The sequence below is a fragment of the Pungitius pungitius genome, chromosome 8 (assembly GCF_949316345.1).
Source record: "Pungitius pungitius chromosome 8, fPunPun2.1, whole genome shotgun sequence".
NCBI lineage: Eukaryota > Metazoa > Chordata > Actinopteri > Perciformes > Gasterosteidae > Pungitius > Pungitius pungitius.
In genome coordinates this window covers 5997231-6018700 of record NC_084907.1, presented here as the reverse complement: position 1 = coordinate 6018700, position 21470 = coordinate 5997231, and the positions used below count along the sequence as shown (strand labels likewise).

The window sequence follows — 21470 nt, the reverse complement described above, 5'->3', positions numbered from 1 at the left end:
CTCCTCCTCCTCCTACATGCGCTGACAGGCAGGCTGCTGACTGCTGCTCACTTATTTTACTCCATGGCTTCTTTGCAGTGGTTCGAGGGTTGGCACGTGAGCAAAGGAAGGATGAGACAAAAGCAGGAGGGGTTCAATCATTCTTCATCAGACTCTGTGTGTGTCTCGGGTCCACCCCCCCCCCCCCCCCCCCCCCCGGTCCCCGAACCCACAAACTCATCAACTCCCCATTTCTCTCCTCATAAACACATTCATGCCCGTACAAGCGATGCACTTTGTTCACGCTGAAAACGCGTGCTCTATCCGTCAAGCTAATCAGGCTTAGAGCCCCAGATAACAGCATCATTAGTGATTCTCAAAAAAAGGCAATCACACAATATTACCAAACGTAACTGAATTACCTAATTCACTCGGCCTAGGCAGAGGGAACTGGCACACACTGCCTCCGGGGGGGGGGGGGGGGGGGGGGGCAAAGCAGTGCAGGCTGATTAACCGAGCTGCAACAGTGGTGGCATTCATTTTGGGGTGTCTTGGAGCTATCTATCAAAGCTATTTTTGTACCCGTTTTACTTTACCACCGGCTTAGAGGCCAAAGGTTTATCACCTACCGTCACATTATGAACACTAATTTAACAAAGTTCTCTGCCTCAGGTTGTTTATTGGCTATCAATATATTGAAATGGAGCAATTTGTTCCCCCCTCAAACTCTGCATAATTTATCAGGATGAACGAGAGAACGGGAGACAGAGGAGTGGAAAGCATGAAGAGAGAAAGATTGGGCCTTGTTCACAGAGTTTCAGGAAAGAAAAAAGGATCAACATAAATCTCCCCGTGGACATTAGGGGAGTGAGAAACAGAAGGATTTGGAGCCACATCAAATTCCAGTTGAGGCACACCAGAGTTTGTCTTCAGCACAGAGCATCGGGAGGAAGAAAATGTTGGAATGGAATGGAAATGTTCATTATCTTGCTCACTTATTTTTTATCATGTTTGCAGATTTCTTTCCAGAATTCTGACAGTTGAGTTTCAGATGTCCGCTGTAGACCTTTGACAGAGCCGTAGTGTGTAGGAGTGTGTGCAGCTCAGAGTTTGTGCTGCATTGTAAAACAACAGTAAGGAAAAGCGTTGGCAGGGAAACCAGAACCGTTTGATGGGACAGAAAACCTCAATACAATCCAGACACAAGTCTACAGAAACAGGACAGGAAATCCCCAATACGAACAATCAGAAAGAGGGACAAAACAGGCAGGTGTCTGGTAAATTAAGCTAGAAAGCACAGTCAAGTAAAACCAATGCTACTTGGAAGAAAACGTCAGAGGACATCTGGTGGACAGGTGATGAATGTTAAGAATTGGTTTGATAAATTCAGTCTGTGGCCTGATCTGGGGACAGAATGTGAGACAAATATTCCTTTTAATTTTGCACAAAAAGGGAACTCATAGTTTTTAAATAACTGAACTAATTCCAGCTGCTAAAGAGAAGATTGTGTAATTAGACTGAGGTGAGAAACGATGGATCTATATGTGATTTTTTTTTTTTTTTTTTTTTTTTTTTATCGTCCAGATCCTCCTATTGTCTTTATTGCTTTGGAGAACAACTAAGGCACACAAGGGTCCGTCAATTCATAACAGCAAAGCACACTGAAAATGATACTCGGTTCATATATACTGTCAATGAAGACACTGCAGATACTGAGACAACAACATAAATTGAAAGAGAAACAGAGTGAAAAGAGAGTGCAAGGAGAGCGGAAAACGCTTTCATGGATGACAGAGATGCCTCATCTTCGACGTGACACTTCCACTGTTTCTGTGCTCGCCTCCAACGTCCCGGTTGATTTGTGCTCCATCCTTTACACACCTTCCTGTTGTTTACGCTGAAGATTTATAGAAATTGTGCAGGAAATGAAAGTGAACCGCGAGGTAAACATAAGTAGTTTAAAATGGATTGGGGACCAGTGACCTAAACCCATCGAGCCTTCAGCTGGGCTATGAAAGAGAATATTTGATGACTGAGGAAATATCTCAAGTATTGCAGATTCAGTAATTACCTGTATTTCACCCCGCACCCACCTGCATTCATCTCTAACTGCATACACGCAAATCCACTCAAAATGAAGTGGCAAAAGGTTTGTCTGCGCTGCTTCGGCACGACGCAGAAGAAACCAGACACGTTGAAGCCTTTCGTACAGAGGTGCTAATAGAGCACTGAATGTGTAAAATAATCTGTCATGTTAACAAAGAAAACTCTCCAAGATCAATTGATTGCTCTATAATTCAATATACCCATGAGAGGTAACTGATTTAGGTGAAAAGGGATCCTTCAATGAAATGACCTACACTCTGTGCCAGATTTAAGGTTTTGTGTTGTCCCAGTCCCCAGTTCTAATTAAACATGAATCCAGACCCTCGACACTGGGCCAGTGGAAGACAAATGCAGTAAACCAGCAACTATGCTTTACACTATTATGAGTCCCATAAATGACTACACGTGGCAGAGTATGAATTATAAATGAAGGTAAGATGGAACTCGTGAAAAATGTGGTAAAATAAGGACACATTCGTATCATCTTGTGTACGCTGGCGGCAATTATTAAAGTGAGTAAAGCTATGGGAATAGCTGAATGGGAAATGAAGCCATCGAAGAAAGAAAGCAGTGAGCAGTGACTCCAATTCGCTGTAAAAATCAACCACACGGTGGAGAGGATTCTGTTCTGCTTCGACAAACAACCAAACTGTACAGAGAGCTAATTTGGATAATAAAAGGCCTCCAGGAAAAAAAAAAGTGAGCAGCATTAAAAGTTTGCATAAAACGGCGTTAATTAGAAACTCACTGAGAAGTAGACAGTGGAGTAAAAGAGAAAAATACTACATCGCTATGTCATTATCAATGTATTTACCAGTTCTGTTCCTTCTTGATTCAACGCACTTATTGTGAGTTGCTTTGGATAAAAGGTCAGCTAAATGATAAATGTAAAATGCAAATGTACCATGAGCCAAAGAGAAAATACCTGGGATCATTGGAGGGGTGTGGGCTCAAGCATTTTTTTAAAAAACAAGTCTATTAATTTTTTTGTGTAAAAGCCTAAATTAGATTAACCTAGATGAAAAGCAAAAAAAAAGGAAGACGTTTTTTAAAAACATGGCTCCGCCGAGGAAAGAGGCAAACAGTGATCCACGCTAGATGCCAATGCTACAGTATCCGATCGATACACTGAACTGTGATCAATTGAAAGAAACAAAACGTCCGTAGAATGCTGAGTGCAGGGATGCTCCTCTCCTTGCCTTGGGATTTCCTTCTTGATCTACTCCCAGGCTAATACAGCACCAGCTGCCCGTGGGGTCTTGGCATGTGTCGCACACACACACACACACACACACACACACACACACACACGTGTGCGAGCACGTGTGCAGCCGGTTACGCCACGCTGCCCGCAGACGCCTTTAAGGCAGACGTAGGCTCCGGGCAGGCAGCGTCCCGGGCAGGGCCGCGGTTAATGAGGACAGGATGCTCCATTAACGCATCCCCGCGGCTACGAGCCTGCTAGTCACAGCCCACTTCTGTCACAGAGGGAGAGAGATGGGCAGGAGGCGCGAGCACAAACTGGCACAAGCTTATCTAACCCCGGCATGTGTGCACGCTGAGTAAAAATAAAGAAAGGGCTAAAGGAACTGGCAGTTAATATGCAGCTGAGTGTGGCCGCTGACTGAATTAGAGCGGGTATAATGCTAATATCAGGGAACAGATGAGAGGGAGGGATGCAGCGCTTTTGGCTGGATAGATTACGCACTCTACGGGTGCCAAATACTACAAGCAGGCTGTAGTGGTGATTAGAATACAAATATTTCTATTGAAAAACAAAAAATGATTCTCAGCAAGTACAACTGAGCTGATTGGAACGAAATACCATGCTCCAAAGTTAAAAAGATTCTTTAAAATTCCCCCGACTCCTAACTGAGAGGCCCTTCCTCCCTTGAACGCATTACAACGCTGCTATCTTAATGAGATGACAGACGATGCTGAGCTTCTGCGCTCACATCTTTCCAAAAGCGCCGTCTGACTCAATGCGAAAATGAGCCGCAGAATCACCACCCCGTGAAACACAGCTAGACAGAGAGAAATGCGGCGAAGAGGGTATTCAGGAAGAGCGGTGTGAGAGAAAAAGAGGGAGGTCTGATTCCAAGTGGTGTCTGTGATGACGGCATTGAAGGGGATGCGTGAGTGCGGATCTTGACCCTACACAAAAATCCCATCACACGGCCCTAATTGGATGTGTGCACTAAAAGTGTGTGGGGTGGGGTGTGTGGGGAGAGCCCTTTGGACCTCCATTTGTGACGGTTTGATCTGCACACATCCAACTGCAAAGAAATATCCATGAGCAGAAAACAGCTCAAGTGGCTCTATAAATAACAAAAGGGGTACGAGGCAGGTAGATTACTCTACTCTGCCGACCGCCATGCACTGTCAACAGTTTGTTTTTCGACAGCAGCTGTTTTCTCCTCCTGATGCCTGATCAAGAAACGGCGAAGGAGAACAAAAGAGAATCCGCTCTCAGCCGAAGAGCCGATGCTCCATCAGCATTCAGGAGCACATCCTAAACTGGTGCTCATGAACAATCGGTCAATTTCCAAAATATATCCCTATTTTCTTCAACAGTACCGCACATGATCCTAATTCATTGTCACTAATCTCAAAGAAATCTCTCTGGGGGGGTGGGGGGGGGGTAGTGCTTTCTTGTGAGGAAGTAGGAAAGCCTGGATAAAGAATGATGAGCTTCAGAGCAGATTAAACTCCATCCCGGGTGAACCTTTGGACAAGACTTTTTTTAATCCTCTATTCTTCCCTAATAATGTAAGCCAGATGTTTTATGCATCAGTTAATCCAGCAGCCGTAAACACCCTCGAGTTTATATGGTTGACTTGTAAGCAAGCAAAGGAAGAGCTATCCATAGAATTGTAAATGATCTGCAGAAAAAAAGAGAATCAATAGTTATTGAATGAATGCATTTCAATTGGACTTAACACATAGAGGACCTCATTTCAACAGAAATATCATCCATCTCAATATCTATCATGGACCATAAAAAAAAAAGATCCAACGGCTCCCAGAGCCAGCGAGGTCAGTGTAGAGATTAGGGAATTAATGAGTGTTTTAATTGATTGCATATTGCATAATTTATGCATATTGTATAACACCCATGCTGCGGCACGTGCTCTCACCCCAATGTTGAGTCTGACAGTTTTGGAAACGAACACAAAGAGGAAGGTGGCTTTTCTCGCTGCTTTTGTATTTTAGAATGCAGGCCCATTAAATATGCACTTCTAATATTGGAGAGTAATGATGTAAAATGAAAGGGACTCGTAATTTCAGAGACACAATGCCCTGCAGTTGAGGAGGCACTGCAGTGTAAAATCCCCTGTTAAGCATTTCCTCTTGCTTGCTTAAAACAGTTGGACATGGAGAGGGATCTTATAATATGTGCTTACATGTTATGACATGCTACCCCCTTAAGCTAAACTGCATGCAGCTAGGAATATTCATAAAGTTTTACAACAACAGCAGCCAAATTAACCATGAAATCAAATCATTTTGGACAAAGGGGATGGAAATTACACTGTTTCGCCTCTTCAGGACTAGAAAGACTCCATTAACCATCACAACTTAATGAGATATGACAACAAGTAATCCCGTAGTTATTACTCCTAACCCATATATTATCATTATATGCTGCCACTGGTATGATGTATGTATGCATACAATGTAAATTTAATAAGCCAAGCATGGACACAGCTCATACAGCTTCAGCATTACATATTTACATATATATGTCACTGCCTCGGAAAAAAGAAGAGAAGAAATTGCATATCTTGCTACCTCGGATGCAACCATGATTATTTATTATTCATAGAACTGAATGCAAAGCGTGATTCATGGGAGTTGACGTTTTTTGCCTCCCACAAGATTAGGTGTGACAATTTTGCCCCTGTGATGGTGCATTGTTACAGACAGTGAAATAGCAGAGGCAGCTGTGTCACTCCACTGTGGAGCCATAAAGCTGAGTATGGTCATTACTGCCACACAGCCAGCGAGAGCTGCAGGGCTCCACAGGTGGCACGTGAGGCGAAAAACTGTCTAAGTTACTGTTGTGTGTGACATATTGCTAGTCATTAACTGACCATCGGGAAAAGGGACGTTGCAATGTTTGAAAGTGCTTGAATGTCTGACTTGTCTGTCTCGTCTGTACACGTGATGTGTTTCTTTAAAGACCCCACACTGGTTCCCGAGTGAATGCAGAATAGTGCATCTCGTATGATGTTGGTGAAGTCCCATGTCCAGAGCAATCAGTGTTAAAAAATGCGAGTCTACGTCGCTAAGGGGACATCTGAGTGGAGCCCAGGCAAACTGAGTGGAGTGGAAATGCCTACATGTATCCTTCACCAATTGTTACACACGTGCTGCTATATGCCTACTTTACCTGTTATGGACAGCTTATGGAGTCTTATGTCGGATGACTTAAGATAGGTATTGCTGTGTTTGTAATATTTATATGCTATCTTTACTACTGCTCTACTTGTGTGACTGTTATAGTTTAACTTGTCAATATTACAGTTATGTAAGCCCGCTTGAAGTAATCCCTGTTGGAGTAGAGGATGCAAAGCTAATGTTGAAAAGTTCAAGGGCAGGTCTCAGTTCATGTTGTCAGAATCCGAGTATTTCAGTAGTCGTTGCTCTTTGACTCATCTCATCAGAACAGACTTCAACCGACGCAAATGTTTTGAGGCCCCCGGAGATGTTTCTCCATCAATACAGAGGACACCAACACGCCATTTTCCCCGATCTCTAATCTTTCAAGTCTCCTCCTGCCTGCCACACAGGTGCCACCGGAACCATCACTCAAGGACTGAAATCATGGTCTATGTCAGATGCCACGTTCTGGAAGGAGCCTTCCCCCGAGCAGACAAACGTGGTGCCATCGGTGCAGCCCAGATGCCGATTGTCTGTATCAACCGTCAGAATGCGGGCCCTTAGTTATCACTACAGGATCCCTGCAGCCTGTCTGCGTGCCTACCAGACGGATATTCTTAATCCTCATCCAACCTGACGGCCGTAGCATTTCCACTCTCAGGAGACATATTCTTTTACAACTTCCTCTGAGAGTATTCCGGAGCTTCAGGAGAGACGCTACCGAGAGAAAAGCGCACACTCTGAAAGCAGTTACACAACTAAAAACCCTTTGCTTTATACCTCGCGAGCCATTAGATACAGAAAGATGAGAACTGCGTATGCCAGCATCTGTGATCATTAGAGCAGAAGGAGATGGATGGACAGTTTGTTTATGAAGTCATTTGAAATATAAGAAGACAAACTGCGCGCTTCCGTTTTTCCAGGCGTTGTCGTATTTGAAGGCTCCTGCTGCCATGCTGAAGTCTTGGTGGGCAACAACAGCCGTGCAGTGTGTATTTTTTCTTGGCATTACAACAGATCACAGCTCCCTTAATTGGGTAATATGATTACAGTTCCTGCACACTGTTCTCAGCTGTCATCCTCTGCAGACTGTCGAGAGGAACACACTAAAACACTGCAGCCTAAATGAAACAGAAGCATTGACGTCAAACACATTGTGTAACGACAATGATTTAAGATACAATACCGTAAGATATAGAAAACAATTAATTACGGTTCCCAAGACGGGGCCAGGCATGACTGATTTCAAGCCGTTGACCACCCGCCACTCCCCAATAGAATAAAAATAATGCGGTTATGAGCATTCGGGTCATTCAATCTGCATGTGGAAGATATGCCGCTGCTTCCGTCACATACAACCAGAATGCTGTGTGTGTGTGTGTGTGTGTGTGTGTGTGTGACAATATTTGTAAACTGATTTTTCAGGAATTTTCTGAACTAGACTCTCGGGCCACTTGTGTGTATGTGCACATATGTGTGCATGTGTATTTTTCTAATATGTGTGTGTCTGCATGTGTGTCTGCATGTGTGTGTGTGTGTGTGTTTGTGTTAGCATTGGCCTGGATGTGCTTTACATCTAAACACTGAGAACATTTGCATTCAGAGCACTCTTAATCTCCAGCTGTTAACCTCAGGTAAAGATCCATCAAATTGTCAGATGTTTACAGCTCGGTTCATTTTTCAAGTGCTGCTCTGCTCCAGATCAGTGAGCGTAATCATCAGCAGCATTTCAAATCTACTGAATGGACAGGAGCCCCCCGTGCCCCCTCCCCCCCCCCCCCCCCCCCTTCCCAGAGCCTAATTAAGACAAGGCATGGTCAAAGCCAACTGCAAGATACACAGCAATGCCTACATGATATTCTGACACATGGAACACACAAAGATCCAGCGGATCAATACCAAGGGGAGAAGCGATAATGAGACGGTGTGAGATCACAGAGGTGGGGCCCAAATGCCTTTTTTAGTAATGATGAGTTTTTAAGATCCTCACAACGCTGGTGAAGCTCAATGGGATGGATTAGGCTGATCATGTGTTCAGGCTATTCATTAATCAATTTGATCAAACCCAATTTTCCCGCGAGGCTCAGTCCGCCTTGTTGCTCTTCCATGGCCGCATTACATGACTGAACGATGCATTATGCCGATCAGAATGTTAACAAGGGTTATACTTAGTTTGATCCCTGTCAGAATGCCTTTAAGTCACCGGCGTTGTCTGGTCGAAATCCGAGGTGTGAGATGAGAAGTGTAACCCCTAGCGTTAGCGTGCGCAGACTGCACGAGGTGACGAAGAGGAAGAAGATCGCAATAAGACAACTTACCCCGAGGATGACGGTATCTTCTCCTTGGAATATTGGGATGAACTTATCTCTGCGGATAATTTCCGACTTGTTGAGAGGACGAAATCGACACAACACCTTGATATTGCATTCTGTGTTAGCGTCTGCCATTGCAGGGAAAATAGTAGGCGCGCTTCACAGAGGTATTCAGGAATTTTAATTGAAGACAAGAATATTCCCGGTGCAACCTTTTCCGGGTAAACCAACCGGCTACAGCCACACGCGAAGCGAGACTGGCAACATTTGGAAGAATGAACTACGAGTTTTGGTGGGGCAGACTTAAGCCGAATTAATTAAAGAAAACGTAAAGAAAGAACCCGTTTGAGAGAGTTTTCCGTTTTAAAAAAAATCCTCAAACCAGCTCGGGTCCAGTTTTAGCAGAGCGGGGAGCAGATGGAGAGTTGTAAACGGTGAGTGTATTCCAAGCTGGTCCGGTCAGCAGTGGCTGCTCACAGGCATGGCTCGCATCACCGTCATCCCGGTGACTCTCACTGGGGGCGGGGCGAGGAGCGACTCAAAATCCTCCCTCATCAGCACCACTGAGCGGAGGGACCGAGGAGCTGAGAGAGGACCCCAACTCTGCTTCTTATTCCCGATACCATCCTTACCATCAAACATCATTATACAGGGAAAAGTTACCTTTCGATATGATCGTTTATGTTGACGTGGCTATTAAGCAGGGCTTAAGGGATTTGATCAAAAGATAGTATTTTGAAAGTTGATGCAGTTAAAATAGTCGTACTTGTAGTCACTGGAGAAAAAAAGCCTCTATACCTGCTACATTATCCAAATGACAACTCAATTTTAATTGGACCTTCCACGCAAAGTAAATGTTATTTACTCTGTAGCCACAGAGAACATGATAGAGAACATTTTCGCAGGCAGTGGAAGTATGAGACTTACGCTTAGTGGCATTTTTTAAATATATGACAGTCTATTTCAGAATTGGGTTTAAACCAGGGCCGGGTCTAGACAGGCATGTATGAGGGGGCAGCCACAAATCTTGAGGGGGCATTGTGCTTGGGCATTGTGCATTGTGTTTGAGGGGGCACAACATTTATTTGAGGGGGCCAGGCCCCCTCTTGCCCCTGCCTATACCCGGCCCTGGTTTAAACAGGTAGAGTTTTCAAAAACAAAATATGGGCAGAGGTCCAAATAAAAAATAAACGTTATAGAATAAATTAGTAGTTAAACAAGTTACATACAGTAGCAGCTTAGGATACTTCATATTGCAATTTACTGCATCATCTGGGATAACCTCCGTTTATTAAAAATTAAAAGCATCATTTTTTTCCAACAGAGTGAATCATCGTCTTTTTCAACTGTCTTTGGCCCTTTGATTGAGTTTTCTGGTCGTACATTCAGCGCCATCAGGTGACGACTCTCCTGCAATTCAACGAAACACATTTAGAAAAAAAGACAAAACATTTTTGAGACGTAAAACATGCACGAGTGTGACAGCAAATAGGAAATTACCAAAAAATAAGCAAAACGATGCTAAAAAAGAGAGAAAGGCGTTATATTGGTCAAACCTTGCGCATGCGTAACGACGTTCAACTCTTTGGGAGTGCTTGATTTGTTGGTCTCAATATGCCGTTGAACCCTTCCCCCTTGGCGTAGCAAACACCTCCCCGGCCGTTCGCCTGCTCGGTCATGAAACCCAGCGTACACCCTGTCAAATCAAGCTAGCAAAGCCAACACATCAGCCGGCTGAGAGACTGCTGGATCATCTACCGTTAGCTTATGTTACAATTTCGTCTGGTTAATCGATTATTTTCACGTTTTAAGAACTGATATTATAGTCCTGGTTAATTAGATCTTTGCTCCTCGCTGAAAATGGCTGATCCCAAATACGCCAACTTGCCAGGAATTGTAAGTGGCTAATGTTAGCAGACAGCTCAGCTACAATGCTACTAGCCGATTGTAGCACCAAGATGTGACAGCTAAGCTAGCTAACGTCCCAATGCTTATTGTTCGCAACTGCTAGACAAATACCGTTCGAAATGGTAGATTCTTTATGGCAAAATGTTCAGTTACTGTTGTGTTGTTGCGATATAAGACAACAGACAACGACGGCTATCCAATACGTGTTTTTGAACGGGCCGGGGCGTTGGCCAGACTAATGACAATAAACGGGATATATCTGATAGTTTGACACACTCTTCACCTGATTGTTTTATTAGGCCTTCAATGAGCCGGATGTTTACGAGACCGGTGACCTTCCAGAAGATGACCAGGCTCAGTTTGAGTCGGTGAGTTGGACGTTTTTGTGTTGGCTGGATTTGTTTGTCCATAGAACTAAGAGTTGACATTTGTAATAACGGAGGAAGCATTTATTTACATAAAATAACTTCGACTCATTGTACCTCAGCTGTAAACGGCGTCACTGCATTTATGCTGCATACTATAAGCAGTGTACTGATATATTTGCTTATTTATACATAAGGAGAAGTAAGGCAAATGACTATAGAGTCGATTTAAAAAGTCCCTTGCATGCACCGTTATCTTTTAAAACTTATGAACACGACAATGTCTCTCCTCCCTGTACACAAACGTTAACATGAAGCGGAGTTACAGGTGTCGATGCTAGAGTAAAGACCTTTTCAATGGTTCAATGGCTTAGTGAATGCTAGTTGGCATTTTCCCTTCCGTGTTTTCACATTCGCACTTCTCCATCCCTTGCCCTTGTTTTTACTCTTGCCCTCCCCTCCCTCCTGGGACCCTAGTTTGTACAAGTAAGACTGGCTCCATTTACCCTTAGTGAGCTTAACATTATGCTTTTAATGCATGGGTTTTTAATCTCGTATCCACTTTTCCTACCTATAACTGATTGTGATGAATCAGGAAATAGATAGTTTGAGTGACTTTTATTCCGTGTAATTCATACATTTTGGCTTGTTTTGAATTGCAAGTAATTTCTACTTTTCCTCCTATTTGTTTTCCTACATTTCAAAGGATGATTTCTTCAGCATTGCAACCCTTAAATATGAAACATGTCTGAGATATTTCCTTACCTGTCCTCGTGCTCTGACTATTTTGACTAACTGGATGTTTTAAAGGCCCTTATAGGCTGCAGTAACCGCTTGAAGGTTCATTGGCATTACGTGTCAGGTTTGGGTAAAATAGCTATGAATTACTCTAAGTTTTCAAAGATTTTAGCAGTGTTTTTGGTTTATACCTATTACTTTATTAAAAGTATGTTGTTTTGAACTGTCTATTCTAAATCAATACATTTAGGGATACATTTTATTAGTATCCATTGACCTTACTTTGTGATACTGACCTTTGGGCCCTGATTTCTGATACTGTTCAACCTTCAACACAGGCCTCCTTGGTCACCAATGCCCTAAATCTGGATGTTTCTCGCAGTGATTTCTAAGACCTCCATCTTGATGGCCAAAGATAATATTCCATTTTTCTGGGATAGACCAAAATGTCTATAGATGTTTATAGAGGCCTTGTAACTTGTAAATACTTCATTAGCATCATAGGTTCAGCCTCGAAAATGAATTTAGGGTGAACAGCAGGATATTATAAAATAACCAACCCTGATTAATTGACTTTAATAGATTCCAATTTCTGTAACGGTCTTTGTTTTAGTTTTTTCTTATTCTTATTCCACCTTAAACCACCTGTTGCCTCTCATTAAACATCATGTTTACACCAACCCTCTGCATTCAGCATAATGTCATGAGACCCACAGTGCTCTTTGTGAGCGCATACGGTCGCATTGCATTATCAAGTTCAGTATGGTGTCAGCGGAAAAAGTAACTTGTTGGTGTTCAAGGACCAGCTTAACCTGAATCGGGGAAGAAAGAAAGAGCTGGAGACGTAAGCAGTCCAAAGCGCGTGTCTTTGTGGTTTTTAGCAGCAGCAGCTCTCAGAACACTGCTTTCTTTCTTATCTTTCCCCAGCCAACTGTTCCTGTTGTGTGCATGTGATAACCACATTAATCTGTGTTGTCTCTCTCTCTCTCTCTCCCCCCCCTCCCAACTTTTTTTCTCTCCCTCTGCTCTTCCGTTACTTTCTCTAACTCTCTTTGGAAACCCAAGGAGCTGGTAAGAGCCTGACTAACTCTCCTCCTCACCCTTCCTTTTCTTCCTCCTCCCGTCATCTGCTTAACTGTCTTGTGTGTGTGTGTGGTTTTTTTTTCTTCCCAAATCTGTAAGTGAGCCCGGACTCATGTCATCCTGCTGTATGTGTCCGTGGTTTTTAATCCTACCTGAGCCTCTTGCTCATTATAATTGATCACGAGGACGTTCTGATCAAAGGATGCATGTTTTGTCCTCTCCCAGAATCACTAATCAAACTGTAATTTAGAAAAGAAAGTGTTCATGTTTTCCAACTTAACTTTCACATGACAATGATTTTTCCGTGGTAGACTTCTACTAAATGGATAACCTAAAATTAAATTAAATTAAGGATCTCCCGGGGATGTGATGTATATAATGTTCCAAATTCATCTCTCGCCTGTCAGTACTCTACATTTATTTGTAATAATCTGTCTCTGGACAGCCCAAAGTTATGGCTGTGAAGCTATTGCAGGTTGTCATGATTTATTGCTACACCGGCTTTTCATTTTCTGTGTGTGTGTGTGTGTGTGTGTAACCTTTTGTTAATCATTGTATAGTCATTGGCTTAACCACATCAATCATTTTCTTTAAATCATATTTAGGGGCAAAGATCAAACATCACATATTTCAAGTCTACCTTTGGCTTCGATGCACTTGACTCACTGAGCCAAGGCTCCTTTTTGAAGTTTTATGTCGTTCATAGAGTCCAACATACCCTTTTTAAGATTCCGTTAATGTCCATCTGTCTTGCTGGTATTTCAATGACAGGAGGAGCTCTGCAGTGACAGCGTGGAGAGGATTGTGGTCAACCCCAACGCAGCTTTTGACAAGTTCAAAGACAAGCATGTCAACACCAAGGGGCTCGGTCAGTTCACAATGGATTATAAATCCCTTTTCACTATTAATTTAAGTAACTTTTTAGGGTGAAACGGAAAGATAACATCATTTTCTACAATACTGTTTCTGTTATTTGCCTCCCCATTGGTATTAATGGGGTGAACAAAGTAGTAGAAAACAGCTTTCTGTGCAAAGCTATTGAGTGTGCAGTCTTCAAAATTACAGTTGCAGCAATAAGTAAACAAACCCATTGTCTCGTTTTCACAGACTTCTCAGACAGAATCAGCAGAAGCCGAAGAGTGGGCTATGAGTCGGGAGAATTTGAAATCGTGAGTGCCTTCTAATAAGCAGAAATTAATTACATCCCTTTAAAAAAAAAAATATTCTAAACATGTTCCACCGTGAGAACTCGCTATACGTCTGTGTAAGACTTTCTTTGCTCTTGTTAACGTTCACAATGCTCTCTCGTCTTGCCTCAGCTCGGAGAGGGCTGCGGAGTGAAGGAGACGCCGCAGCAGAAGTACCAGCGCTTGGTGAACGAGATCCAGGAACTCACTCAGGAGGTGGACGCCATCCAGGTGAGCGGACAGCCAGACACCGGGGAGACATGATGATGTGGTCCGCTTTTATTACATTACATTACATGTCATTTAGCTGACGTACAATAAGTGCATTTCCACATAGAGATACAAACTCAGAAGAACAAGTAACAAGAAAGTACATTTCATGACCACATCATCATGTTTCACCAGAATATTTATGTCCAGCTCTTACTGTTGCTCTAGAGCTCTGAGCTTTGTACACCGTGTGCACTGAAGCCTTAATTTACATGAGAATGCATTGGCTAAAACACTTCAACCCGGGAACTAATTGAACCTACGGTGTCATTAGCTTGGATACCCACGGAGAAGGGCCTCATTGATGCTTAATGAGTCCAACATCAATTTCAACCTGAGTTGGCATTTTTTTTGACCGAATCCTTGGCTTTTAGCTCAGGTTGGTCATGCTGTAGGAATATTTCAGTTTCAGTCTCTACAGTTAAACTTCCATGGATCTATTGACTCAATGAAATGAAAGTGAGGGTATTCACCACATGTCTGTATTCAATGGAAACATCTACATGCATGCTTGAGGAAATACTTAAATAGACTTAATTTATTAAGAATTTATGGTTTGATTTCAGTGGTTTGAACTAGCATCCAGTGATCACACCAGAAATGTGACATGTGCGTGTCTAAATGTGGCTGCCTTGCCTTTTTTGCATTGTTCCTATTGAAGGAGGATCCTGGCATTCTCAACCCAGGTTAGATCTTCATGATTCCTGAGAAAGCACAAGCTGTCCAAATCAACTTTAATACTGAACAAATGAACAACGTGTATACAATTCATTTTGTTATCGCTATTTGTAATCTTCAAACGGGGGGGGTTGGGGGGGGGGTTTGTGTGGTTTCAACATCTGTCACTGCTGTGGAGAACTCGGTCGCTCAATGACGGCGGCGTTAATCTGCTTCCAGTCTGCCACAAAGGAAACCAACGCAGAGGAGCGCCTGACCCCGGTGGTCCTGGCCCAGCACGCAGCGCAGCTCAAACAGCAGCTGGTTTCGGCCCATCTCGACTCGCTGCTGGGACCACATGCGCACATCAATCTGTCGGACCCAGATGGAGCGCTGGCCAGGTGAGCCGGGGGACAAGGCCACAAAGCACCAGGACAAATGTCTGGGAATCTGGAACCTGACGGGGTAGTAGACGAGGAATGGATGCAAAAGAGGGATAAGAAACAAATGGTTGCTTGAAGGAGTAGAGGGAGGCAACTATAGATGGTGGATAATTGATTCCAATGAGCATGCTATAACCCTGTTATGCGCAGTGATTGAATAACAATGGCAAAGCAGTACAGCTGGGATCAGTTGCCCACTTATAAACGCCCCTGAGCTCTGCGGAGCACTGCCGCGGAGCACAAGAACCAATTCACAGATCATTTGAGGAAGGCAAATAAAAACTGGAGAAGGAGCGAGATCGCCACAAAGGCCAGAGAGAGATTAAAAGACAGTTCAGACCACAGCTTTGTAGCGAAGACGCAGAGGGAAAGAGACTGGAACGAGAGACAGACGTGGAAACAAAAGTGATTAAACTGACACACAAAGAAATCCAAGCTCACCTTGACCGGTGACGGAGCTGAAAGAGCTCATAAGCAAAAAGAGGGGCGCGAGGGGGCAGCGGCACATGGAGCTGATAATCATATAGAACATTTAATTCCTTTATGTGTGTCCTTCTCCTTCCTTCCCCCAGGCGTCTGCTCACCCAGCTGGAGTGCGCCAAGGGCGGCCGCGGCAGCGCCGCTGGAGACAGCAAGCCGCCGGCCTCCGCTAAGGGCCCGGATGGAGTGGTGCTCTACGAGCTGCACAGCAGACCAGAGCAGGAGAAGTTCAATGAATCTGCCAAGGTAAAGTTGATCTGTTAAGACGCTTTTTTTTCGCGCGAGGGATGTCGGAACGTTAAATGAACGGGACAGAAGGCGTCCCACCTGTGTGTGCGGGTGTTTGCGTCTTCTCTGGGACGCTGTTGTCACTGCCAGCCGTGTGTTGCCTTGTTCGGATCCCTGTAGATGGCGGAACTGGAGAAGCGTCTGGCTGAGCTGGAGATGGCTGTTGGCTCGGGATCAGACAAGCAGGTACACACACACACACACACACACACACACATATATATTCCTCCCTCGTGCTTTTGTCATTAATTCTGTTTATCTCTGTCTCTCTTTCACTCGCACAGCAGTGGAATTTCATGCTCCCGTTGCTTTGTAACCATCAATTTACTGATGCTGGAATAGTCTTTCACTTGATTGTGTCAATTATGGGCTGCATTGCTTCTTATAATTAATTTGCCCTCCTTGTGTTTACGTTGCAGGGACCTTTGAGTGCTGGCGTACAAGGAGCCAGTTTGATGGTAAGACGTCAACTATTTTTTTTGGGGGGGGGGGGGATGCACCGGGTGGAGTTGGTCTGTATTCCTAAGTCCGTGCTTCTGATGTGCAGCCAGAGAACTGGGTCATACTTCAAAGATGATTGACATCAGTTGTTTTTTGTTGTTGTGCCAGCAGCAAAAGCAGGATCACTGGGGTTGTCTTGCCAATGCTTGTGTTTTGTGTGTGTGTTTGCTTGAAATAGGCCACCATAGAGCTCCTGCAGGCGAGGGTCAGCGCTCTGGACTCGGCTACTCTGGATCAGGTGGAGGCCAGACTGCAGGTAACCAATCAGCACACAGCACGGGCTAATAGGGAACTGGATGGTTTTGATATAAATATCAGTATTCTGATTCATACATCATCTTTCCCACGGGAACTTTGTGTTTTAAAACATAGATGTTGGTTTTGCCGTCTTACGCAGAGTTTTATAACAAGCTTGTTATTTCAGCTATTTGTGTTCACCACGGATGAGATGGTGCAACAACTAACTCGGCAAACCCAAAGCTTATTAAAAAGTAGATACACATTGTGTGTTGTGTATCTAGCAAATTTTTAAATATATAATATAGATCACAGACTTTCCCTTGACTTTTGTATGTATTGGTATATACTGCAGCTTGCACACTAAAAAGAATCCAAAGGCGCATAAAACCGTTAATTGTAATTCTATTTGGACTTCAGCAATGACGTCATGCAATTATTTGTCAGCATTTGATCACGCACAGTGCTTTTGCTCTGGCCTTAAATACTGAATACTTGAATACTTGTAGAATGTATTGCTGCATTTGTCTATTTCAAAATATGTTGCGTTGCGTGCCTGTCAATTCACATGAATTCGATCCATGTCTCTTTTTTTTCTGTAATATATCTGTTTGCCTCCTAAACGGTACACAAAAGAAAGAAAAAAAATCCAAATTGCTTCTCTCCGATGTAGAGTGTCCTCGGGAAGATGAATGAGATCGCTAAACACAAGGCAGCGATTGAGGACGCCGAGACACAAAACAAGGTTTGTCATTCCTTCAGGTTTTTTTCAGTGCAGTAATTATCTCAGATGCTCTCGCACAAGTTACAAAGCACTTTAAGATGGAAAAACTGCAGGATGATTCTTACATATCAGAAGATTTGCGCTTTTAACAGGAGGTTAAAAAATACATTTTTAGTCCTTCTAGTTCAGTCCAAGGGAAAAATACATTTATATAACGTTTTGCCCGCACTGCCAAACCACAGATAGATCACATGTTTTTATTGATGAAAGTTTAATTTCACGTTAGACTCTGCTATGAGAGCTGCATGACTTTCATGTAACGGTCTGTGCATCTCTGGCATCGGACCCTTAGACAGCCAGTAGAGGGCAGAGCATGTTTATTACATGGTGTTGAATGACAAAATCATGCAAAGATTCTCTCTTTTTGTATGGATCTGTTATTCCACAATGTATTTTAATGCTTGGAGAGGCTGTAATTATGATATCTTAACTAGTGGAAATAATTCAACTATAAAAGCTTGATGAGAAATGATGTCTGATAATCATTACACACAGTTCAAAAATTGACATTGGGTGAAAACAATGCCTGCAATTTATCTGGGTATTAAACGTGCTTGTATGTTTGTTTTTTTTAGGTGTCGCAGCTCTATGACGTGGTGCAGAAGTGGGATGCCATGTCCACTTCTGTACCTCAGGTGGTGCAGAGGCTCGTCGCCGTCAAGGAGTTGCATGAGCAAGGTAACACTCAGGAAGAGCAACTGGTTTACGAGGCAGTGGACCAAGACAACAATGAAATCCCCTCAAATGTATGATCCACTGTAATGCGAGGGGAAAACAACCCCAACATGACACCTGTTGGAATCCAAGGAGAGGATGTATGTAGGTTAGTGGGAGGGAGGTGGAGTGGCGTTACACATTTAAAATATGTAGGGTGCAGCTACAGAACACGAGCGGGCGTGTGAACCCGGATCACGTTTCGAGCAGCTTCCGTGCCGTTAAGTCATGCCTGAATGATTTGCATTTTCAATGGGAACGAGTGCGAGACAAAAGAGGAAAACTAAGCGAAAAATGGGATTCAAGACGGATAGTGGAATTAGCCTAAACCATGGCATTCTATTATAACAAAGGGCAAAAGAAATCACTGAGAGGGAGTCTCAAAATGGTAATAGAATTAGCCTAATCTAGCAGTACTCTTAAACACCCCCTCGGGGAGAAAGAGATGCATGATATTATATATCACATTATCATCTTTTTATTATTTAGCACATGAAAGCAGAACGTTGGCATAAATAGATTATATTGATGATTCATTTCTGGGGGCTGAAAGAGGTCATTTATCATCCAGAACCCCTTGGTAGCGATCTGTCACAGTCTGCAGCGAGGGTTCTTAGCTCGATGGGGTTTAGCCGCACTGATGCCGTATTTCTCTCCGGATCGTTCATTGCTGATGAAGGCAGACAAAGAAGAGACGATACTGTTTTATAAATGACTGACTCGCTTGAAAAGATTAGTCTCTGATTAAATTGTATTTTCACTCACCTTCACTCGTGCTGAGGGCAAAGACAACGGGTTTTTTTTAACTATACTTTTATATATCAGGGAACAAATTATTTTTCTTCTAACTTGTTATTTTCCAAATTGGTATCTCGTAGCAATGCAATTTGGCCAGCTGTTGACCCACCTGGACACCACTCAGCAGATGATCAACAACTCTCTGAAGGACAATAACACCCTACTAACACAGGTATGAGGTCCACGATCCATTGAACATGAATCAATTTACTACAACCATTGGGCCCTTAAACAGGCCGGTATAAATACTTGTCTCGACGGTGGGACCTCTTTCTGCACGTTTGACGTAGAAACTGTGGGAAACCATCACACTTTTGGTCTGTTTAGTGTTTATGAATGCAGCTTTTCACAGTTGAAAGAGAGAATTTAGCAAAGTGGTGCTGCCCATAATGAGGACTGAGGCTCTCTACCTCGCCCACTCAACCTGTGCTTTCACAGCTGAAGATTTGTGGTTAGATGGACAAAGCAGCTCCTTTTTTTTTTTTCAATGGATGAAGTGAGTTCTCGTTGGCCTCGTAGGAGGTTGATTAATCTTGCACTGATGTACATACATTACAGAGAGGTCCATACAATGTCACAATTTTTAGAGCCCAGAAGGCTTTTTTGTCAAACCAATAACACAAAAATCATCCCAAATTTACATTTTGCTCCAGTTATAATATTTAAATAACCAGCAGGTATTTATTTTCATTCCCAGCGGTGAAGTTTTTAAAATTTGACCAAATATATCCAATTTACAATGATAGAAAATCAAATGGTAGCAAATATTTACCTTGGACCAATGAATGCTTTTGAATACGTTTTGGCTATTGTGAAATAAAAAAATGGAAAAAATCATTTATTTTTAATAATGAATTAACAAATGATCTTCCTGCACACCCCCTCTTCTCCCAAAGGTCCAACAAACAATGAAGGAAAACTTGGGGGCTGTAGAAGAGAACTTTGCTGCACTAGATCAGAGGATGAAGAAGCTCTCCAATTAAACGGTGGCAGACTTTGGACCGGTCCGGGAGACGACTATCGAACATGGACAAATGTGAGCGGGCCAGAGTTACCAGAGGAGGGATTTGGGTTTTTTAACTCTCTCCTTTCTGGCCATCTCTCCCTCTCTCTCTCTTTCTCTCCCTCTCTATTTTGCCCTCCTCTTCGCCTCTGCCTTTTTTCACTAAGTGTAATGTTAGAAAGATGGAATGACAAACAAAACAAAAGGAGACTAAATGTTCTCGTCCAACCTCCTTTCCTCGTCCTTTCTCCTGCACCAAATTGACATCAACACATTTGTTCATTCTATACCTGCCACTGATCGCTGTCCCCCGTTAAGCTTATCGAGTTTTAGACTGGATTGTTTTAATTGGTAGTATTAAAAAAAATCCTCCATTCCTTTTGAACTTTGTAATAACTATTCAAATTTGATCACAGTAATGTTGGGTTGGTGGAGCACACATTAAAGATGTTGTCATCAGTGTAAAAAGACAAGGAAATCGAGATCTATTGTCTTCTAGTGTTGTGGAGGGAGCACATTGGTGCGAGTACGTGTGATGGCGAAGTCACGTAGGGAAAGCTTGTAAATATGCCTGTGTACCTTATTGTTTCCTCACACTCGGTCACTTGTAACTATATTATTATGACTGAGACCAGAAACCACGGATGAACTTTTAATCTGCTTTGTCATTGCCTACGAGTCAACTGTATTTACATCTGTGGTCATGGAAACGGATGAATAAAAAGTGAGATAAGCTTGCAACCTTTTTATTTCATAAGATAAATTGTTTTTTATTTTTAAATGAACGCTTCATTGTTAAAAATGGGTGCCCACTTCATACTTATTTGGTTGAATGGAAAATATAAATACGGTGATGACTGTATTAATCGCACCAATCAGTCGTCTAATCGGGTGCAGTATCAGATGAATGTAGTGGATGATGCAAGGTTACATGCAAGGTTTTGTGCTGGAGACTTGAATAAGTCTCCAGCACAAAACAAGTTGCTGTTAGACATTTGTATTGCCAAATATAGCCATTATTGATTTAAAGCACATTTCAGTGACACATTTGAAAAATTGCCTTAATATAATTCTTTTTTTTTATTATCTTAAAATAGATCATTTTTGGTTTGGAAATGTTATTCCTGTGTATAGCACTAGGTGGCAGCATAGCATCTATTAAAAATAGGTAGACTACATTGTTCAGTTATTCAGCCTTCAAAGATACAACCAAATAACAGTGAATTATTCTGCC

The 21470-nt window shown here is 42.8% G+C and overlaps 2 protein-coding genes across 3 annotated transcripts in view; one reads left to right on the top strand and one right to left on the bottom strand.

Annotated features, from left to right (window-relative positions):
• kif5ab (kinesin family member 5A, b) overlaps positions 1-9282 on the bottom strand; it is a 56523-nt gene extending 47241 nt beyond the window's left edge. For both annotated transcript variants that reach the window (XM_037490846.2, XM_037490847.2), the window contains exon 1: positions 8787-9282. In XM_037490846.2, the coding sequence (XP_037346743.2) occupies positions 8787-8915 (129 nt within the window). In that variant the 5' untranslated portion in view covers positions 8916-9282. The remainder of the gene's footprint in view (positions 1-8786) is intronic.
• A 1157-nt stretch (positions 9283-10439) lies between these two features.
• Positions 10440-20970, top strand: dctn2 (dynactin 2 (p50)). The gene is made up of 14 exons (XM_037491182.2): positions 10440-10676; positions 10988-11056; positions 13646-13742; positions 13982-14043; positions 14194-14292; positions 15229-15389; positions 16004-16157; positions 16320-16385; positions 16619-16657; positions 16879-16956; positions 17611-17682; positions 18297-18399; positions 19314-19405; positions 20130-20970. Exons 1-14 carry the CDS (start codon positions 10641-10643, stop codon positions 20214-20216), a joined length of 1215 nt encoding a protein of 404 aa, XP_037347079.1. The 5' UTR covers positions 10440-10640; the 3' UTR covers positions 20217-20970.
• The last annotated feature ends 500 nt before the right edge of the window (positions 20971-21470 follow it).